The 22,777-nt window shown below is 47.0% G+C and overlaps 1 protein-coding gene across 1 annotated transcript in view; it reads left to right on the top strand.

The window, feature by feature from the left end:
* Positions 1 to 526: 526 nt before the first annotated feature.
* The window catches only part of MEI1 (meiotic double-stranded break formation protein 1), a 36,587-nt gene continuing 14,336 nt past the window's right edge, over positions 527 to 22,777 (top strand). Inside the window, exons 1-13 of the mRNA XM_074221083.1 lie at positions 527 to 760; positions 3,791 to 3,914; positions 8,614 to 8,664; positions 9,903 to 9,976; positions 10,857 to 10,962; positions 11,675 to 11,878; positions 12,599 to 12,729; positions 16,143 to 16,257; positions 17,565 to 17,681; positions 19,252 to 19,351; positions 19,484 to 19,618; positions 21,251 to 21,389; positions 22,394 to 22,485. Coding sequence (XP_074077184.1) covers positions 590 to 760; positions 3,791 to 3,914; positions 8,614 to 8,664; positions 9,903 to 9,976; positions 10,857 to 10,962; positions 11,675 to 11,878; positions 12,599 to 12,729; positions 16,143 to 16,257; positions 17,565 to 17,681; positions 19,252 to 19,351; positions 19,484 to 19,618; positions 21,251 to 21,389; positions 22,394 to 22,485 — 1,559 coding nt within the window. The 5' untranslated portion in view covers positions 527 to 589. The remainder of the gene's footprint in view (positions 761 to 3,790; positions 3,915 to 8,613; positions 8,665 to 9,902; positions 9,977 to 10,856; positions 10,963 to 11,674; positions 11,879 to 12,598; positions 12,730 to 16,142; positions 16,258 to 17,564; positions 17,682 to 19,251; positions 19,352 to 19,483; positions 19,619 to 21,250; positions 21,390 to 22,393; positions 22,486 to 22,777) is intronic.

Here is a 22,777-nt window from a genome sequence, read left to right on the forward strand (position 1 = left end):
CTGCAGGGACCCCTGCCTCCTCCTCCACGCAGCCAGGGCCCCGGGACAGCCTCCTGCAAGGTGCAGACTCTCAGACCGCCTTCTGTGGGGGGTGAGGGAGGAATTGTAAAATTAAAAAAATAATAAAAAAAAAAGATGTGGCCTCAGATGCAATCCTTCACCCTGTTTGCCTCCACTTCCTCCTCTGGAAAGGGGGCTGGAACCTTTCTCCGGGGGGTGGGACTGGGCGGACCCCCCCACCTCGGCCTTACACTGTCCTCCCTCCAGTCTAGGTGACAGCCCCACAATCGGCTGGAAGCTCTTCCTCTGCCCCTCCCCCTCCCGCCCCGCCGTTCATTCATTCATTCTTCATTCTTCACTCTTCATTCATTCATTCAGGCTCCACGAGGGCGGGAGCGTCTGTTTAATGTCTCCTTGTGGGCCGCGGCCTCGCGCCGAGCTCGCCCGGCTGGCCCCCACGTGACCAGGACCGGCCCGCGCAGGCGCACCTCGCAGCGCCTCGGCCAGGCGGCTCCCGGACGCATGCGCGTGCGCGTGCGCAGAGCCGGCTCGAGGAAGCGCGGGTTCCAGGCCTCGGAGCGAGGGAAGGATGGCGGCGAGGCGCGAGCTCCAAGGGGACGAGGAGGCACCGGGAGCGGCGCTGCTGTTCTACGAGCGGACGCACTTCCGGCACGACCCGTGCTGGCTGCTGCCCCAGCCGCCGCCGCGCCTTTGCCTGGCCTGCACCCTGGAGCTGCTGCAGCCCACCAGCGGCGTCTCGGTGCGGCCTTCTACTGCGCCTGCGCCTCCCTCCCCCTCCCCTCCCGTCCCCTCCCTCCCCTCCCCTCCCCCTCCCCTCCCTCCCCTCCCCTCCCCCTCCCCTCCCCTCCCCCCCCTCCCCTCCCCCTCCCCCCTCCCTCCCCTCCCCCTCCCCCCTCCCTCTCCCCCTCCTTTGCCCTCCCTCTTCCTCTCCCACCCCTTCCTCTTCCTCCCTCCCTCCTCTCCCCCTCTCCCCCTCCCCTCCTCTTCCCCCTCCCTCCTTCTCCCCCTCTCCCTTCCTCTCCCCATTATATATGTCTGCATGCCTAATACATGTGTGGACATGTATACAATCTACACACCCCCACACGCACACATACAGAACCAGGTATTTGAGCATCATCATCCCCTGAGCCAAAGAGCACAGGTGTTACTGAGATCATCCCCACTTTACAGACGGGGAAAGTGAGACTCGGATGTTGTCTCTCTCTCAGGGTAGCCCTCCCCTAGAACCTCACTCAACCTCTTCAGTCCCCTTTCAGAAGTTTTTGGAAGCAACCCCAGTAGGAATCTCCGGGAACATCTTAATGGCTCATCCCTGGGTCTTTCCCTATTCCAGTCCTTCCTCAGAACAACTCTCCAAGGGAGGCCAGTTAAGCCCATTTTTCTGCCGGCTAGGAGGCTAGGATTCCATCCTTAGCCTTATTCCAAGTGCCCCCAGTCTAGCCCCTTCCCAGAGCCCAGCCTGCTCACACTCAACTCTTGTACTGTTCTCTTTTGTAGCCATTCATCTGAGTCACCTATTAAGTGCCTACCAGGCACCCTACTAAGGGCAGAGGATACAAAGGCAAACGTTCCTTGCAATTAGTGTTCTATTCTACTGTCGTGTTGAAGGGGAGGAAATCCTTATCCAGTATTCATCAGTAACTCCTTCCCTGATCATCAAACCCTCTTCTGTCCTGATTGTTTCCCCCCCCTCAGCCCCTGATTCTCCATTCATTCCCTGGGCCCAAGCCCCTTTTCAAGGTCTGCTCAATTCTCAGTGTTCACTTTCATTCAGACCCCATCTCTCTTCAATACTCACTCAATCCCTTGACCTCTTTTCCCTTTCTGAGTCTCCTCAGGGTTTCTTCCTCCTTTATGCATCTAGTCAATCTGATGAAGCCTAGGGACCCCTTTTCAGAATCAAGTTTTATATGTAACACATAAGCTTACAAAGGATCCCAGTCATTTGTGAATATAAAGATGGAACTTTTTTCATTTCCATCATAGAGATGAAATAGGTGGGTGTATGACAGTAAGGGGAAGAGAACTGATAAAAAGACTGGAGAAAAAAGGAATCCTAGACCCTAGAGTAATTTGAACTTCTAAGATGACTTTTCCCGTTAATTGATGGGATGCGTTCAGTGGGTTCAAGCTGGAACCTCGTCCTCTGCCCCTGCCCCTTCTGTCCCGGCTTAGCCCAGAAAAGGACATTCTAAGCCTTTGTTCATTCATTCAGGCTCCATGAAGGTGGGAGTGTCTGTTTAAGGTACCCTTGTGGGCAGACTGGTGGCCAATAGATTCCTATTTTGGTTGACTATTTTAATTATTCTTCAGCTCTGTCCCATTTGGAGTTTACTTGGCAACGATACTGGGGTGGATTGTCATTTCTTTCAGCCCATTTTACAGATGAGAAACTGATGCAAGATTAAGTGATTTGCCTATTAATAAATGTCTGAGGCTAGATTTGAACTCAGGTCTTTCTGACTTCAGGTTTGACTTCCTTGGTATAGGTTGACTGTACCTGTGAGCTTAGGAAGTCATCTCAGTTTTTCTCTGTCCCTGAGGCTTTTTCACTTTTTACCACTAGGTGTTAGTGCTGCTCCATTCATTCATTTAGAGAGCTGTTGACATTTGCTTCTCAGATTAGGTTTACTTTTCTTGGAGGTTTCCAATTGGTTCATGGGATTGAGAAAGGCAGAGAAAAACTAGGCAAGGGATCCTTAGCCTGGGATCCATTTATATATTTCAGTGAACTTGAATGGGAAAAAAAAGTTCCATCTTTATATTCACAAATGATTGGGTTCCTTTGTAAGCTAATGTGTTTCATGTATTTAAAAACTTGATTCTGAAAAGGGGTTCCTAGGCTTCATCAGACTAACTAGATGCATGTAGGGGGAAGAAGCCCTGATCCTCCCTAGTCCAGTCACTTTCAGAGGAGCAGACAAGTCCAGGGAGGTAACATGGCTTCCCCAGGTTCACACAGGTGATCAGTGACAGAGCCAACATTTGACCCAACTTGTCTAACTTCTCTATCTACCTCCTGAATCATATTCTTGTCACCAGTTGTATGAATATGCCCAATGTGAAATGGGGAATCCTTTAAAATGGTGACCTTGATCTCTTGAGTTTAAGATAGACGGTTTCTTGAATATGACCCTACCATACACATGAAGGAGACCTTAAATCAGCAACAAGCATCTGTTAAACAACTAAGTGTTGGACCTGATCTGATCCAATGAATTTATTAAGCACCTAATATTTTTTGGAGGGGGTAGGGTTTGAAGGCAATGGGGTTAAGTGACTTGTCCAGGGTCACACAGCTAGTCGGTATCTGATTTGAACTCTGGGGCCATTGCTCTTTTAACTTTGTCACCTAGTTTCCCCAGTACCTCATATTTATAAGGCAAGTGTTTGCAGATAGAAATAAGAGGCAGTGGAATGAAGGAGACTGAAAGTTGGCTCTGCAATTAGGCACCCTATTTTAAGCCCTGCCTCTAACATACCACATGTGTGATCCTGGAAAAATCACTTGATCTCTCCTCCTCCTATGCAATTTCCTGAGATGCATCTGTGGAGGGAATCTCTATCTCAGGAGTTCCCAGTCCTAGAGCCACTGTCCTGGCTCCCATGTGCAAAGGTCTGCCCTTCCATAAGTACTAGTCTTAAGACCACCCACTCCATGCCATCTGGTGGCGTGAGGGTGAAATTGGGAGAGGATGGCAGACTGTGTCATATGTGATTCTCAGTTACTCAGCCATGGAGCACTGTTTTCTTTCTCACCCTCAAGCTGGTTCGCAAGAAGCACATGCTGTCCTGCTTCCATGCTGCCCTTGTGAGGCACACCTCAGCAGTCATGCAGCTCTTGGCACAGAGCGAGATGGTCTGTACCCACCTCATTGGCACCCTCTTCGGTGAGCAAGAGCGGGGATCCTGAGGGGACTTTCAGAAGCATCTGACCCAGCAGGCTTTTTGTGGCAGTGTGCCTGGGTATCCCAGGGAGAACTGAAGTCGGTGGAAGGAGGAGGGGAAGATACCTGGAAGAGGGAGGGGACCTGGGGAAGTCTGTGTTGAGAAATGCCTGCCTCCAGGTTAGGTTTCTTCCTCTAGTGATGCTGAGCTAGAGAAGGTCAGCTCAGGCATTAGAAAGGCTGACTTTGGGACTAGCAGGCAGTGAATTCCACTTTACCCCCCCAACAAAATTACTATTCAGTTCTGCAGGAGTTTAGGATGCCCCTACTGTGTGTGAGCCACTCCACTAGGTGTAGGGTGTCACAGGCACAGCTACCTGTAGGTAAACCTGAAGTCATCTGAGGGGGCAGAGACTGATACCAATTGAAGGGACCAGGAACCAAACTAAACCTTAAAGGGAGAGGAAGAGATGAGGAGGGAGGAGGACATGCCAGTCACAGGACATGGCTGGTGCCAGTGCCCAAAGGCAGGAGAGGGAGGGAGGGAGGTCCAGGTCACAGCCAGCACTACTTGGGCTGAAAGGAGGTAAAGTGATAAGACTGGAGAGGTGGGGGACGCAGAGTGAGGCCTGAGGAATAATCAATCTGAGGGGCAGGCAATATGGTCAGGCCTGTTACCTTAGGAAGAATATTTTTGATAACCTGATGGTAGGTGGATTGGGAAGGGGAAAGATTAGAATCCCATTAGGATTGCTTCAGTACGAAGGTGGGTTTGGCTAGAAAGGAAAGCAGGATTGTTTTTTGTTTGGGAAAAACGTTTTATATGTTTCGGTTTTATATCGCCTTTGTTTCAGAATCTTTTCTTTGTTCTTCAGTTGGAGAATTAAATAGAACTTCTTATCCTAAATCTTTCCTTTTCTCTCTCTGTCTTGGAGGCCTGACTCCCTTGGATGACCCTGCATGCCTGGCCATCTTTTCTGGTTCCAGCTATACCTTCTCTTATTCTTTAATTCACGTACTGGGGCATGCTCCTTGGTCCCTGTGGTTGCTTCCAGACTCTCAGAAGTTGCCATTACTCAGCAACTTCTCCTCTTTGAGGTTCACCCTGTCCAAACCATTCTGGAGCCTAGGGACCATCCTCTACAGACCTCCAGGATCTTCTTCCTCAGTAAAGTTGGTGCCTGTTCCAGTTTTCTGTTTCTACCCTCAAAACTGTGAACCTCAGCATACATTTGGACATTCCCTTAAATAAGTTAACTTCCCCATTCCTCCATCTAGTCAGCTCCTATGACTTATTTTTTCTTAATACTTAAGTAATACACAGGGGTGATAATACCCTTGATTTTTTTTTTTTTTAGGTTTTTGCAAGGCAATGGGGTTAAGTGGCTTGCCCAAGGCCACACAGCTAGGTAATTATTAAGTATCTGAGGCTGGATTTGAGCTCAGGTACTTCTGACTCCAGGGCCGGTGCTCTATCCATTTTGCCACCTAGCCACCCCAATATCCTTGACTTTGCCATGACCCCCCCCCCAATCATTTCCATTTTCAGGAACTCTAAAATTCCTTTATCATAATTATTTTTTTATCATTCTGTCTCACCCTATGCCTCAAACACCCCCAGTGACCTTCCTCTGGCTACATTCCCCTCCTTTGGGTGAACCATTTCAATTCCACACTAACCTCTGACCTTTTAATTCCTTTCCCGCTCTTTGTTTTTTTCCCCTGTTGTAACATATGTGCATAGTAAGGCAAAACAAATTCTCAAAAATAGAGGCAGAAAGGGATGTCAGAGGGATGCCCTATGGTGAAAAAACTGTTGGCAAAATTGGATGTTGAAGCTGATGAAGCCCAGACTCTGTTCGTGTAAAAAAACGCATGTTTTATTCTACATCTCTTTGCTTCTTTGTCAAGAGATGAGTAACATAGACCACTGATCCTCTGGAAATGCTGTGGGTCATTGAATTGCTCAGAGATCTTAAGTCTTTCACAGTTGTTTTCTTTAAGTTGTTCTCCTGGCTCTGTTTAAGTTGCTCTGCAATTGTTAATACAAATCTCACAGGGTTTTTCTGAACTCATTTGTTTCATCACACTTTACCCCCTTGTCAGAGGTCCTACCTTGCCAAAACTAATCCCGGGATTATTCCCGTCATCTACTTCCTTCCTGCCTGCTCATGGGCCACAGAGCGGAGGGGGAGGAACTCTTGAAGTCTATGAATTAATATTAGCTAATCTCCCCGGGCTTCTGTTGCAGCAAGAAAATTCAATTCTTCCCTGAGTCTATCCCAAACTTCCTCTTCTCAACCGTATAACATCCTTTTCCTCAGTATATTAGCTCAGGATCGTTACCTTATACTTCACCCAAAAGCTTCAGACTGAGAAAATCCCCTTTTGTTTTCATCTGAGCTCTTTCTGATATCTTCCCCCTACTACATCCTCATCTTTGATAAAGAGAGAACCCCCTTGGGAAGACAAGCCCCTCTAGTTCTCTTAAATACATCTCTACCAACACAATGCTTCTTTATTACCTCTACTCTTTAATATTATGTTCTATTTGTGTAATTACTGGCTACTCCCTGTTCCCTACAAATTGTTTTCTCCACTCCTGAAGACCCTCACTTTTCACTCATTGCCTCTCTCTCTCTCTCTCTCTCTCTCTCTCTCTCTCTCTCTCTCTCTCCCTCCCTCCCCCAACAGCTAAACTTGAAAAGGCTGTTTAACTTGCCTTCCGACTTTACCCTGTAATGATCTGCTCGCTCCAAATTAACCAACAATATTTAATCGCCTAATCTCATGTTGTTTTCCTAGTTGTCAGCTTTGGTGACTTTCCAGCACAAGTTAACATTGTTAATGTCCCTTTGCTCCTAGTCTGTTTTACATTCCTTTTTTTTCCTTTGCCGCCATGCTTCATCTGTCTCTGACCTGGAACATTCTTCAGAGTCTGGGCTTCATCAACTTGAAACATCCATTTTTGCCAACAGTTTTTTCACCATAGGGCATCCCTCTGACACGTGAGCACCCAGATCTCACTGTAGAGTTCATTTTAGAGACCTTCCCTTTGGGGAAAGGTCCCCTTTCTGCCTCTATTTCTGAATTTCCCAACTCTGATGCAGTATGGGTCCTTTCTTTCCCCTTCGGCTCCCTTTTGTGTGTATTTTAAATTCCTAAGGGACAGGAGCTATCGTTCTTAGTGCTTAGCACACTGCAGATGAACAATTTGCCTCCTGCCTTTCTCCTGAATACTCTCTTCTCTGCATTTTTGTTCCTCTGCTTCCTCTTGGTTCTCTCCCCATCTGCCTGATCCTCCTTCTCCAATTCCTTTGCTGTATCTTCATCTCAATCATGCCCCCTTACTTTGGAGTCCCCAAGGATTTCTCTTGGGATCTCTTTCTATTTCTGTGCTCTTTCACATGGGAAGCTCTCATCTGCTGCCATGGATTCAGCTATCATCCCTTTGCAGAGGGGGGACTCCCAGAGCTTTTTATTTCCAACTCTAACCTCCCTTATGAGCTCTGGGCCTGTATTAACAATGGCTTCTTGTACATAAAACTCAACATATCTAAAACAAAAGCCATCCCTCCTGATTTCTCTGTCTTTGTGGAAGGCTCTATCACCTTCCTAATGGCCAGGTTATTCAGGTTTCTCTCTCTCTCTCTCTCTCTCTCTCTCTCTCTCTCTCTCTCTCTCTCTCCATCGTAGCCAGATCTCATTATTTCTTGTTTCTCCATTCATCTGACCACCAGCCTTGTTCAGACCTGGCTACCACCTCTTCTCTGAGGTCTTCTCACCTCAAGTCTCTCCCTGCCCAGACCCTCTGCTCTATTGCTGAAGTCATTTTTGTAAGCACAGAGCTAAACCTATCACATCCCTCTGCTCAGTAAATTCTTGCTACTATCTCTAAGGACTGGACCTGGGATCTTATTCATATAGGCTAAGGAAACCTTCCATCAATGCAGGCTGGCACCTTCTCTACAGCTTGCAGTCTTAGTTGTACTAGAACCCTGAGAATGACCAGGGTAACATAATCAGGACGAATATGAGGTGAGACTTAAACCTCCAGGGTCTTCCTTGCCATTCATTTGTAATGCTTCCTCTTATTACCACTCCTATGTTTGACATAGATATCTTTGTAGCCTAGTCCCTTCCGACTTTTCCATCTCCACTTTGTAGTGACACGGGGTTGGTGTCACTTTGAAGAAAAAAAAAAGTTTAGGGAGGAAGAGGATAGATTATGTTCTGAATGTGTTAAGTATAGGATTATGGATTTGAGCCAGAAAAGATCTTGGGAGGCCATCAAGACCAACCTCCTCATTTTATAGATGAGGAGACTAGGGTAGAGAGGGATCATGACCTGCCCACAGTCAAATGGCTAGGGAACCTTCTTTGTCTGATCTGATTAGCCTTTTTCTGCTTCATATCAGTAGAGATGGGTTTTGCGAACTTAGGGGTAGCTAGTCTATCATATTCGTCTCCTCCCTCCTCTCTGAGAATAAATGCTTTTTAGTCAGGTTGGAGATTCCTTCAAAGCTTAGCTTGGATCTGAGACATACTGGATAAGAAAGAGAATGAAAGATCTCTGTGTGAACCTCTAGAGGAAAAATTCTTGAGAAAAGAAAAGGTGAGGGTCCCTGTTGTGAATTCTTTACTGAAGGTACAGTTCTTTTTGCCTTTCACGATGTGTCCTTGTGGTTCATTCTCCTCCCAGGGTTACTGCGCAGCATTGATGATGGCAGTGTGCTCGAGCTCTCCATCGAAGGTGAGGCAGCATGTTTCCTCTCCACATCTGTTTGTATCACAGCTGTCAAACCTGGCCTGCCTCCCCAGGATGGAGCAAAGGCCAGACCTCGAAGCCTCTGCTTGGACTCTGTTGAGAGGACAGTCTTGTGGACTACTGGAGGGGAGCTTTACTATTATTTCACACATTTCAGTTTTTATTGACATCTTTTTTTTCTGAAGGTCTTTATTTCCTCTGTGTCCCATCCCTTAGCAAACCAGCCTTCCTAGCCAGCAATAAGAAAAAGAATGAAAGGTTGTAGCAAAACTAATCAATAGAACCACTGAGTCAGTGTGCAGTGACCCACACCCAGAGCCCACTATCTCTGTAAAGAAGGAGGGAGATGCATTTTCTTATCTTTTCCTCTGGGCAAAACTGGATTATTTAGAGATTTTGTTGTTGTCATTTACATTTTTGTGACTCTTCAGTCATTTTTTCCAGTTTACTTTGCATCAGTTCATATAAAAGTCTCATATAAAAAGTCTCCTAGTACTTCTTTTTTTCCATCTGTATTTAAACCAACATGGTTCTGTATTTTTTAGCTTATTCTGGAAGCTTGGGCTAGAAGGGGCAGAGAGGGAATGCTATGGGAGAGGCACTGTGGCAGCCTTGAGAAGCAAGGAAAGAGAGAAAATGTTGAAATCAGAACATTTGGGAGCTTGAATAGTACAGTAGGTCAGGATGGTATCACTGCATCATTTTATTGCAGGATAGCCAGTGTTCACGATGATCTCCTGCCTTTAAGAAAAGTGTGCCCTGGACCCAGGCAGAGGAATAGGCTGGTTTAGTGCTCCCACCTTGAGTTTTGGGTGGAAGGCCATATGGCCTAGTGAAGGAAAGCCTGGGTTTAAAATGGGGAGTCCTGGGATTGAATCCCTCACTGCTCCTTATTACTTGGTTTACCAAGGGCAGCCCCTGAATTGCTGATGCCCTACCCTGCCATGGGGTGGGGACCCAGCTTGGACTAGAGCCTTGGTTTGGCTCGAAAAAGAAAGGTCAGTCCTATTTCCCACTAGAGGGCTGGGGCAGGGCTGAGAGCAACCTTAGCCAATGCATTTTTCATTCATTCACATGGTCTGTTTGGATTTTCCCTATTTTTCTGATCCCTTCAGATTAGAGAATAAGTTTCTCCAGTGAAAAGACCATGATCCACAATCGATTTTTGTTTCTCCCCCAGTGACTGGGTAAGGCATTTGGTTAATTGAATTCTTTCTGCTTAGTCCTGATTCAGCTGATTATCCAACTGCAACTGGGGCCATTTGTCCACCGTTTGCTGGAAGAGTGTCAGAAAGAGGTCAGTGACACATACATTTCCCTCTTAACTTAAGGCATCTTCTAAAGATCTGCTTCCAGATGATAGCTGCTATTCAGCCTTTATTTCCTGCTGTCTGCCTGTTGGCCTCTTCCCCTTTATCTCAGTGGCCCCTGACATGCCACCTCTTGCAAAAAGCCTGCCTTGATCTGCTTGTCCCTTTTCTCCAGCCTTCTCACACTCTAACTTGTGTTGTTGTTCTTGGGACTCCAGTCTACTGCAACCCTGGTGGGCGAGCTCTTTCACATCAGAAATTAGGGTATTTTCCAACTTGGTTTGCTAGGACCTGGCACCCTGCCCTTCCCATAGTAGATGCTTAATAGGCATTAGTTGAATTGAATGTGACTATACTATCAGTCCATGGTTTTATTTCATGGCTTTGTTCTGTTCCTGTGTGTGTGTGTGTGTGTGTGTGTGTGTGTGTGTGTGTGTGTGAGATTTTTACTCAGTTCAATTAGGAATGTAATAAATGTTTTTGATGAAATGGTGACTGATCTTCCTGGCCTTACAAGGTGATCCAGGCAGGTCTCTGTGGTCTTCTTATTTTCTAGCCACTAGCTTATCAGGGCTTGAGATCTTTGCAACACATTTAGGTGCTGTTTGCTTTCTCAGCAAACTGTGGTGTGGCCAGTATTACCTGTGAAAGGTTCTTCCCATTGCCTGGGCAGGGTGTGACCTGGTACTTTGACACCAATTTCCTCCTTTGGGATGGGCCTTACTAATTTAGGGATGGTTTATCTTCCTCAATTTCAATTTTCTTTTTTGTAAAGTAGGGATAAGAGTCCTTGCCCAACTTCTGGCCTCCACAGGATTGTTGTGAAGAAAGTGCTTTTTCAGCCTTTTTCTATGATTTCCTTCACAGCTTTGTAACATGCCCACCATGAGGGGCAGCCTGGCCACTGTGACTCTCCTGGGCAAAATGGCAGATGCCATCCCTTCCCTTGCTGAGATTCTTGTGATAGAACATGGTGAGTGCTGCCCATTTAAGTCTGTCCCTGCCCTTGATACAGCTTCTACTTTTATATTAACTTCTGTTCTTACAGGACTCAGTATAATCTCTCTTCTGAATCTCAGTTACCTTATCTCTAAAATGGGGCCATAAATCTTAAATTACTCACTTTATAGGAAAACACTTTGTAAACCTTAAAATACATTGGAAATGGGAGCTACTGTTTTCATCATTTTAATTTGTTACCTGTTGACATGGTTTTTGGCAAGTAGTTTTATGATTTTTCACATGCCCTTTAAGTTAGACTCCCTGATAGGAGGGACTGAGACAGTGGTAGAAAAGTGGGAAGAGTCAGAAAAACATAAAAACATTGGTTAAAGTCCCCTCTCTGATGCTTCCTGGTGCAGGCAAATAATTGGCAAGCCATTGATCTTCACCCTCATTTTCTTCCTCTCTTTCAAGCTCCCCATCTAAAAGCCAGGTCTTCTGACTTCCACCACAGTGTTCTTTCTACCAACTTTCCTTCTGGGATTTTAGACTATCCGTATTTTCCTCATTGGTGAAATGAATATAATAACACTCATTCCTCCTCCTTGGTGGGACTGTTTTGAGGATCACATTAAACAAATGTTAGATAACAGAATAATGATTTTTTTTTGCATGTGTTGGGCTTTGGAGTTCTGAAAGATGATCACTCCTGCCATGGTTCCTTTTGCTGTTTCCCTGGGCAGGTAACCTCGTGGAGCATCAGTTGAGGGGTCTGATGTACCCCAATGAGGCGGTAAAGGCTGCAGTCTGCTACCTGTATGGGAAGCTGTATTCCTCTCCCACTGTGGCAGAGAAACTGTCAGCCCATTTCCGGGAGAAGCTGTGTCCTCTTTTCCTTACCACGTTGGACAAGGCCCAGACAAAGGAACTGCAGACTAACTGCCTGGGTGAGCATGTGTTGAGAGGGAGAAGCAGAACAGACCAGAGAATTTTTTTGCTTTAGAATTTCTGCTGTCAACTTTGTGCAGAACTTTGAATCCCAGAGCAGGTTTTTTTAGATGTCTTCAGGTATTGGAGGCAATCCTGGGCCCTTGAAGACAATGAATGGCTGAGGCGTATAAACCCCGTGAGGACCTTTCTTTATAGGTCCAGTGTCTGTTGTTAGGGTTCACCTTTGCTTAATTGGGAGAGGATCCCCCCAAGATTTGTTGTATCAGCACTGCCAAAGAAAGATCTCTTAAGCTGAGGTGAACTCTGTTACTGATGGGAATGACCACACTAATGAAGTCAGGGATTTTTGAAAGCCCTGACATATAAGAGGGGGTCATCCAAAGAAAAAGGAAAGGACTTGCCCTAGCAGTCAGGTATTAGTTCCACTGGGTTGATGGATGCCACCCAGTTCTGGACCTTGAACATCGTAGGTACTTTGTTGACTTGAACTGAGAGTGAGTGGATCACTGAGGAAGACCCATCCATCCATTCATTCATTCAGAAGTTTATAGAATGTCTCTTCTGTTCACAGTAAGCACGTCCCAAGGTCTCCAGAGTAGAAAACCAGACAGAGTTTTCCTGGAGGGGGTGATTCTGGGAGTTTTGATAACAGCCTTTGTGCTGGTCCTTTCAAGTTGATGCTTGAGTAGGTTTTCTCTTCCTCTTTATTTTCACAGGTTTACTGAGACAGCTACTGAAATATGATTGCTTTGTATCAGTTATAATGAGCAAATCAGGGGCTACTCGGATTTCTGAAAGTGTTGAGGGACCACAGGAGGAAAATACTCTGCCCTTAGTGCTTAAAAAGGTAATTTCTGTTCTGGGCTTTGGTCTACTAATCAAAAACTGTCTCATGCTGTCACTGTCACAGAGCCATGAATTATGTTCACACTACAATTCTGCTCTGCTGAGTTCTTCCTGAACAGTCTCTTTTTTTTCATGAAGAGATACTGGGGAGTATCACCCAGGTATTTCAGAATTTATCCCGGCTTGCTGTTACTGGACCCATGTTCTGGAGTTGCTGGTGGAGATTGTCATTAGGCACAAGTAGGGGATGGTTACCTTTGCCTGGACGGAGAACCCATTCTAATCCAAGTACTTTTTTTTTTTTTTTGCAAGGCAATGGGGTTAAGTGGCTTGTCCAAGGCCACACAGCTAGGTCATTATTAAGTGTCCGAGGCCGGATTTGAACTCAGGTCCTCCTGACTCCAGGGCCGGTGCTCTATCCACTGCACCACCTAGCCACCCCCATCCAAGTACTTAGTATTTAAGATTATTCAGCCTGCTTATACAAAAGAAGTTTTATTTATTACACTAAAGTTATCCATCTTATCTTCTGTGATGACTTCTTTTTTATGGTTTTTATTTTTTCCCAATTATATGTCGATAATTTTTTTGCATTCATTTTTATAAGATCCTGGTTTCCAATTTTTTTTCCCCCTCTCTGTTTTCCTCCCTCCTTCCCTTTTTCCTAAAATGGTAAGGAATTTCATATAGGTTCAAATATGTAAAACATTTCCATAAAAGTCACGGTTGAAAGAAGAAACAGATTGAAAGGGGGGGGGACCACCAAAAAAAAAGTGAAAAAAGTATGCTTCAATCTGTATTCAGAATCCATCAGTTTTTTTTTTAATCTGGATGTGGATAGCATTTTACATTCATGAGTTCTTTGTGCTTGAATTGAATCATGGTGTTCCAGAGAAGAGATGAGTCATTCATAGTTGATCATCATATAGTGTTGCTAATACAGTGTTTTCCTGACTCTTCTCATTTCTCTTTGCATCAGATCATACAAGTCTTTCTAGGTTTTTCTGAAATTTGCCTGCTCATTATTTCTTATTGCCCAGTAGTATTAAATATCCCACAGCTTGTTTAGCTGTTCCCCAATTGATGGGCATCCTCAATTTCCAATTCTTTGCCACCACAAAAAGAGCTGCTTAAATATTTTTGCCCACCCATATAGTCCTTTTCCTTTTTTTCAGATAAATAATCTTTCTTTTTTTAGTTTATAGAGTTCCTATTTTTTTGATTATATACAAAAGTAGTTTTCAACATTTCATCCATTTGCAAGTTTATGAATTCAACTTTTTTCTACCACCCTCCCCCTTTCCCCATGGCAGCGAACAATCTGGTATCCTTTTCCCTTTTTTTTTTTAGGTTTTTGCAAGGCAGATGGGGTTAAGTGGCTTGCCCAAGTCCACACGGCTAGGTAATTATTAAGTGTCTGAGACCGGATTTGAACCCCTGTACTCCTGACTCCAGGGCCAGTGCTTTATCCACTGTGCCACCTAGCTGCCCCGATTTAGAACATTTCTGCACATGATTATAGATAGCTTTGATTTCTTTATCTTAAAACTACTGGTCATAGCTTTTGATCATTTATCAGTTGGGGAATAGCTTGTATTTATTTTTTATTTTTAGAAAAATTTTATTTATTTTGAATTTTACAATTTTCCCCAATCTTACTTCCCTCCCTCCACCCCCCCACAGAAGGCAGTCTGTTAGTCTCTTTACATGTTATGCATTGTTTGTTTCCATGTTATACATTGATCTAAGTTGAATGTGATTGAGATAGAAATCATATCCTTAAGGAAGAAACATAAAGTATAAGAGTTGGCAAAATTACATAATAAGATAACAGGTTTTTCCCCTAAATTAAAGGTAATAGTCTTTGGTCTTTATTCAAACTCCACAATTCTTTCTCTGGATACAGATGGTATTCTCCATCGAAGATACCCCCAAATTGTGCCTGATTGTTGCACTGATGGAATTGAGCGAGTCCATCGAGGTTGATCATTACCCCTATATTGCTGTTAGGGTGTACAGTGTTCTTCTGGTTCTACTCATCTCACCCAGCATCAGTTCATGCAAATAGAATGGCTTGTATTTTTATAAATTTGATTTAGTTCTCTATATATTTGAGAAATGTGACCTTTATCACTTGCTGTAAATATGGTTTCCTAGCTTTCTGCTTTCCTTCTAATATTGGTTGCATTGGTTTTATTTGTGAAAAAGTTTTTTTAATTGAATATAATCAAAATTATCTATCTTACATTTTGTAATGCTCTGTATTGCTTGTTTGGTCATGAATTCTTCTCTTCTCCAAAAGTCTAACTGGTGGATTATTCCTTGCTCTTCTCATTTGAAAATGATGTCAGCCTTTAATGCCTAATCATGTACCTGTTTCGACTTCACATTGGTGTATGGTGTATGGCTGTGATGACTTCTGACCTTGGTTCTGTTAAGAATTCTCACTTCAGCTGGAAATCAATATTTTCCCTTCTCTGATTTGTGTATTATCTGACCTTTTGTATCCATTTGGAGCTTGCCATGAGGTACAGTGTAACATGTTTGTCCAGACCTATTTTCTGCCAGACCAATTCCCAGTTCACTCAGTATTTTTGTTAACAGTGGATCCTTTCTCTGAGGACTGGCATCCCTGGGGTTACAAGTTTTTGCTTCAGAATCTTTAACCTAATTTATTTTGGTGGTAATTTGAGTCACTCATTCACTGTAAACTCAGCATTGACCCCGTTTATCAGCATCCCAGGACCCACCCTCTTGCACAAGCTTATCTTCTTCATTTTCTTTTTTTTTTTTTTTTAATTTTATTTGTTTAAGGCATTGGGGTTAAGAGTAACTTGTCCAAGGTCACACAGCTAGGCAATTATTAAGTGTCTGAGGTCTGATTTGAACTCAGGCCCTCCTGACTCCAGGGCCGGTACTCTATCCACTGTACCACTGAGCTGCCCCTTGTCTTCATTTTCTTTTTCCACTTCACATTCCCCATAACCTCTTCCCATGTTATATCACAAAAATAGTTCTGGGGCCTCTGACCTGCAAGACCTGCCTGCTTCCAGGTCTTCTGGCAGGTATGCTTCTAGGTGCTATCACCACCTAAGCCTCCCTTGGGAGGGCATCCTCCTGAGGGCTCAATACCATGAGGGCAGGGGAGCGTTTCCCTTTCCCTTTGCATTCCCTGTCTGTTTGTATGATGGAAGTGAGAGTCTGGTTGCTGAACTCCCTTTCCGAAGGTTCTACTAACATTATCCTGCTCTCTCATAAGATCTTGGCAGCAATATTTAGCATTTAGTACCAGTCTCTTCTCTGGTGGTCCATGGTTGTAAGCTCTGTGGGTTGATTCTCTCCTGCCATTTAATGCTGATTGTTCTTAGAGGCAACCTTTCATAAGACAGATGAGCTCTCTATCTTTTTGTCCAGTTGCTGCTGTCTAGAGACGAAACCTTGCAGGCTGCCAGTGCGCACTGCATAGCGGCCGTGCTGGGGCATTCGCCTGTGAAGTATGCCCCAACCTTCATCCATGCAGACATTCCAGGTAGGGGGCTGGTTACCTTTTCTCTATGGGATCCCTAGGCTTGGTGAGGGCCATGAAAATGTGGTGGCTGGCCTCTTGAGGAAGTCCTCATTAGTGTTGTCCTCAGACTATTCTTTCTGGGGGCTCTTACAGAGGAAGCTCCCAGGGAGAGCCCAGAACTATCCTGCTTTCTGCTTCTGCTTCTTCACTGGCTTGGGTTGTCTCCTCGTCCAGAGGCTTTGTCCCTGGCTTTAATGTGGAGCTTATTTGACTCAGAGCTAGATGGGACCCTGGACTTTGTCTGGTTTAACCTCCTTTCTATGTAGATGAGTAAACTGAGGCCTAGAAAGGGAAGGGACTTCCTGGAGCTCAAGCTGTAGATCTGAGGATTTCCCAGTGCTGGGGTCAAACCCTGTAGCTGCCCCAAAAGAACATCATTCAACCTCACAGGTTGGAGAGAGAAGGACAGGCATCAGAGGAAAGAAAGAAGGGCTTAGAGTCAGCAGAGACTTGGATTTGAATCCTGTATCTGGTGTTTGCTGGCTGAGTCCCCCTGAGCAAGTCCCTGGACCTCTCTAGGCCTCAGTTTACCTCTCAGAAATGGAGACAATAATGTCAGCAGTATTTACCTCATGGAGTTTATGTAGGGCTCAGATAAGACCTGACAATGTCTATAAGTTGCTTTACAAATAACCATAATTCTCTATGTACCTATAATCTGGTGCTGGCCTCTTTTCTCAGATGAAAAATACAACAAAATATAGTAAAAGTCTTAGAAGGGTGCTGTGACCTGAGTAAAGTCGGCAGTACACATTGTAAATATCAGAGGAAGAGTCCCATTTCTTCTCCCCTTCTAATGCCCTTTTAACTACAAGCTTATACCATCCTGTCCCCCTTTTATTTTGCCTGAAGAGAAGAATCTGGATGTGAAAGTGCCATCTGACCTCCAAAGGAACTTGTTAGAGTAATAGGATGAAATTTTATTTGGGCTCCAAGAGGAGGGAGGGATTAAGGGTGGGGGCATTGCTTCTAGGAAGCTCCCCCCACCCCTGGGCATGGCACAGGTGGAGAACTGGACAGTGAGGAGGGCTGCCAGACCCGAGAAGGGCCTTCAGGGTTTGTCTTGTGGGGACAGCTTGAAGGGTCTGGCCAGAAAGGCCTTGGCAGAAGGAGAAGGGTGGGGATTCAACTGAGGAGAGAGGGTAATGAGGGGAGGAGTGGGGGAGGGGCTGCCTTGGGAGGGAAGGGTCCCCTTGTAGGAGGTGATTGGGGCAAACTGGCCAGCCGGGTCCCCTCCAGTCAGTGCCATGGCTCTCTCTCCTCTGCAGAGTTCCTGTTTGAGCATCTCTCCTGCACCAGTGAGGTCCTCCTCGGGCCAGTATACAGCTGCTTGTTGCTCCTGACTGAAGAACGTCTCTTCTTTTCCAAATGTCACACCGTGTATGGTTTGTGCCCAGGGACCTACCTGTCTTGTCTGTCCTCTCTGGGGCCTCCCTCTCACTTAGTCCTTCTTTTTAGAGGTCCATACCCTTCCTTCTCTGCCCCTTGGTCTAGGTCCTTGGCACCTGTACCTGAGCAGCTGCAATAGTTAAGGGATAAAGAACAGAGGCCCTGTGCCTGGGGCAGGAAGACAAGTTCAGATCTGGCTTTCTAACCTTGATAAGTCATTTCACCTTGGTCTGCCTCCTTTTCCTCCTCTTTAAAATGGGGGTCACAGCAGCACCTCCTTCCCAGGTTGGGGTGAGGATCAAATCAAGAAAACATTCTGCAAAATTTCAAGTGCTGTTCAATTAACTGGTCTCCCTGCCTCCAGGCCCTCCTCGTTCCTCACTTCCCAAGTGGTGGGGCTGTGGGCCTCTGCCCTCCAGATCCCATGAGTAGCTCAGGGGCAGTATGGGCAGTGTGACAGTAGCCACCGGAAGGTCCCCATGCCAACTCAGCAAGCATGAGGCCCCTGCTGTGGGTCAGACCCGGTGCTCAGCTCTGGAGATACAAAGAGGCAAAGAACAGCCCCTGCCCACAGGGAGAAATGGCAGACCAGGGCCTGTTTGTAGACAGTCTAGGTGATGGACAAATGGAGAGTTATCCAGGTGGAGAGGGGGTCAGAAAAGGACAAGAGATGGGATAGTGAGAAGGCCGGTGGCCCTGAATCCCAGACAGTGGAGGGGGGATGGATGGGAAGGAAGGTCCTTGAACTCCAAGCAGAGGATTTTACACTGAATCCTGGGGATGGGGTGCAATGTGAGCAGGGGAAAGTTTGTCTATGTGTGGGTGATCTGAGGTGTCGCTTCGTCCAGGGAAAGAGAGAGGCTCCCCCCCTCACTTTTTTCTCCATCTACGCATCCCTGTCCTGCTCAGGAGCAGGAGTTGGCTCTTTGTGGGGGCTGGCATCTCAGGGTCTCTCATCCCAGGCCTCAGGCTCCATTCTCTGGAAGATGGGCATCCCTTCAGTCTTGTTTGCGTCCCTCACACTCTCAAGTTTTGGGAGGCTGCCAGTACCTCTCTGGGCCTTGGTTTCCTCAACTGTCATTCCATCTCTAAAGTTATGACACATTGATTCGGAGCTATAATAGACAAGCCCCTCTGATTACCTCCCCCCTTTTTAGATGAGATAGCTGAGGTCCAGGAAGGGTTTTCCCAGAATCCCTCAGGCCTGCATGGTGCTGTTTCACAAAGGGTTTGGGTCTTGTGGGAGCTGGCCCATCCCATCCCCTCATTTACAGAGGAGGAAAGTAGGACCCAGAGAAGGGAGTGGTCTCTTATGGGGCTCAGTCTTGCTTCTGCCCTTTGAGGAAGCAGCTTTGCCCCTAGGCCTCGCACATAGTTGGTGCTTAATAAATGTGAGTTGACTTGCTTGGGTTGCCCTGGCATGTTCCATTTTTGGAAAAATTCCCTGACCCTCCTTGCTCCTGAGTCAGGTTCTGTCTCTTTTTGGAGAGTGGTGAAGGGAAGCCTGCCTGGGACAGGGGGCAGCTAGGGCCAGGCCATCCCCAGAACCTGTCCACCCCAATGCAGGGATTGAGTCACTGGTGCGGAGCCTGAAGGGGATCCTGCAGCTGAACAACCTTGAGCTCCTCAAGCAGGGTCTGCAACTGCTCAAGGAGATTCTGAAGCGGTGAGGGCAGAGGGCAGCCACAACCAGGCTGAAGGAGGATGGGCAGGGCAGAGGGCAGGGGTACGGGCAGGGCAAGAGGTGGGATTGGGAGATGCTTTTGATTAAACCCCTGGATCCCTTGTCCCATCTCAGGCAACCAGAAGAGATCAAACTTTTCACAAACTCAGCGATCTGCAAAGATGCCAGCAGGGTTCTCCAGGAGGCCCTCGACAGCCCTGTCCTAGAGGTGTTGGCTGAAGCAGTCAGTGCTGTGGCGGCTTTTCTCAGGTGAGGAGCTTGTTTGGCAGGAGATTGTCTGAGGTCACCAGACAACTTATGTTTCTTTCTGGTCACTTGGTCTCCCTTGAATTTTCCTGCTGTCCTTTGGACTAAGGAAGATAGAGGGTGGCAGAGTTTGTTGCAGGAGTGGCCAAAGCTTTTGAACCAGGACTGCCTTGTGAGGTAATAGCTCATATTTCCAGAGCACTTGAAGCTAGCAACCCTGTTTGGGGGTGAGCTCCCTGTAGTTGAGGTGTTCAAGCCAGGGTTGGATGCCCAGCTCATTTCCTAGAGTCCTATGGCAGAGATTCAGCTTCAGATGTAGTTGATCAATCATGACTCTTGAGAGTCTCATGGGTGCATGGTTACTTTAATAGATTGAGTGAGACATAGTGCTATGGCAATGGTGCCAGGGGAATTCCCTCCATCCCTTCTTTGGTGCAGATCACAGCCCCTCTGCCCCTTGTCCTCTGAATCTTTACTGTGTTTTTGGCTGCACAGTGCAGTAGAACCTGACCTTTAGTCCTTCACTATTTCTGAGGCATCCCTGCTCCCCATCCCACATCTGGGGCCTTCAGCTTCCTGCAGGGCCCAGACTCTAACTGCTCTTTCTTTTTTGTTCGTTTTTTTTTTTTTTTTTTTTTTTTTTGGGGTAAGGCAATGGGGTTAAGTGACTTGCCTAAGGTCGCACCACTAGGTAATTATTATTAAGTGTCTGAGACTGGATTTGAACTCAGGTCTTCCTGACTCCAGGGCCGGTACTCTTATCCACCTAGTGGTCCCAACATGGTGTACTTTGTTAAAACATAGCTTGTCCTAACACACATGAGTATTATCTCTGGTTGAGTCCTTGCAGTTTCTCTAGTTTGAGAAATGGGAATATTGCCCTTCCCATGATCCTTCAGGAAATGTTTGACTTAGAAAAACAGGGCACAATATGCCCTAGTGAAATGGGTCACCCTGTGCTGGGGGACTTTGGAGGTTCTCCGCTGCCCTGGTCAGGGGACTCAGTGACAGCAGCACGGAAGATGGGGGCTTTGGGCCACAACAAAGAGGAAGAGCTTGAGAGTGTGAGGATTCTCCCCATCATCCCAGACCTTGGGTTTTGATTGAGGACCGACTGAGAATCAGCTGTCCTAAGAGCAAAGGAGGTGAGAGCTGTCAGGGGCCTGGGGAATCTTCCTGTCCTACCCCTCACTTCACAGGGGAGGAAATCGAGGCCCAGAGGGGACAAAGGCGGCCAGACAGCACGTGGCAGATCTTGCTTCAGAGCAGACCCAAACCTATGATCCAGAACTTCCTCTGAGGCCACTGGTCTCTGATGCAAGAAGGTTCTGTCTCATTCCCTCCATCTGCCTTCTGCAGGATGCGCTCATTATCCCATCCTAGAGACTTTTCCTTCATTGGTCCAGGGGTCACTCTGTGAATGTCCTTCTCCATCCACAGGACAAAAGCTGCCCAGCCTCCAGTGAATGACCTGCGTCCTTTGGCTCTATGCACTTTCAGAGGCCAGATGTGTTCCACTGGGCCATGGGTGTCCCTTAGTAGGCTTTTAACTCCCATCCAAACCCGAACCTAAGCCCCACTGGGTGGGTTGGGAACAGGTGCATGCCTCTGCAGGCTTTCCTCTTGTCTTGACAGAAAGGACCACCTGAGTTCACCACCGGTGCCATATGGAGAGCTTCAGGCGTTGGTGCGAGCCCTGCTGGAACGCTGTGCCGACCTGTCACTGCCCATGAGCCAGAGGCCTTTCCTTAACCGAGACCTGCTTCTCTCAGGGGTAATAACAATAATGTTTGTCCTTCATTCCTGAAGAGGACCATGACATCAGGGAGGTGAGGCCAGGATATGCGCGTGAATTGGATTTGAATGAAGGGAGCCGTGCTAAGCCACCAGCCTCACCTTCTCCTCCAGATGGGCCAGAGATGGTCAGGGGCTATCACTCAGTGGCTGCAGCCCCCTGAGGGGCACAGGCTAGGCAATGGGGGAGACACTGAGAGTAGGTGAAGCCACCTGTCTGTTAGGGCATAGGAGCATGGATATGTTTTTAGTTCTGGAGAGTTGGAGCCGAAGGAATCTCAGATGAATCAGTCTTTTTCTCCTCCCCTTCCCCCAATTACAGAAGAGGAAACAGACCCAGTGGTTGGGATGAAAAGCTTCAAACCCAGGTCCCCTCCAGGGCTCAGATCCTCTTCCTCCTTCTCCAGGCCCCACCCTCACTGCAGCCCCCCTGTGGGCCTCACTTCCCCAGCTGGGCCAGGAGGGCCAGGAGGGCAGGCTAGAGGCTAGTGGCCTTCTCCTGAGGCAGTACCTGGTCAGGAGGTAGAGTAAGAGAGGAGCGTTAGAGCAGGGCCAGCTTCACAAGACCTTGGGAGGAGGGGCTGGTGAGGAGATTGATGAAGAAAAGTATTCGATGACCTGCCCAGGGTCTCAGAACTAGGGAGTTCTAGAGGCCAGATTGGAACCCAGAAGCTTCCTGCCTTTGGTAAGAAGGGCACTGCAGGGGAACAAGGCTGGGATGAACTCAAGGAACAACTCTTTCCTTTCATTTCCCATCTCCCTGCATGAGTCCTGAAGTTAGGACCCCAAGTGGGGCATCCAGGGGGCCACCCAACCCAGGCCCCTCCCTGCACAGATGAGCAGGCCAAGGCCCAGAGAGGTTATACAGGGAGCCACAGGAGAGCCGTGATGGTACCCTGGGGCCTGTGACTCCCAATTCAGCCTTCCTTTTCCACCAGACCCCTCCTTCTAAGGCTCACAGGAGCATGGGTTTCATTCTTCTAGAGCCACCCATCAAGCCGAGGTCCCCACAGAGCTGTTCCACAGCAGGAAATGATCCTTTGGGGTGTCCTGGAAGGCTTCCGAAATGCCTGCAGGTGAGGGGCCTCATAGGGTGTGGGGTGGATAGTTCCTCTAGGTGACATTTCTGTGTCCCTTCAAGGTTTTCTTAAAACTTTCCACTCCCTCCCCATGTAGGGAGGGAGGCAGGAAGTGCAGCACATTTTTAGCCCTATTGACAGAGAAAGAAACTGAGGCAGTGTGAGTGTTGCCATGAGGGGTCTCTTTGCTGGGGCTAGTTGGATGACTCTTCCCTCTTGATGAGATTCTTTGATGCCTCTCATAATGTGGAGGAACCAGGGGTGCTGTAAGCTGTCCCTGAGAAGCCCA

Source organism: Macrotis lagotis, chromosome 2 (genome assembly GCF_037893015.1).
Source record: "Macrotis lagotis isolate mMagLag1 chromosome 2, bilby.v1.9.chrom.fasta, whole genome shotgun sequence".
NCBI classification, from domain to species: Eukaryota; Metazoa; Chordata; class Mammalia; order Peramelemorphia; family Peramelidae; genus Macrotis; species Macrotis lagotis.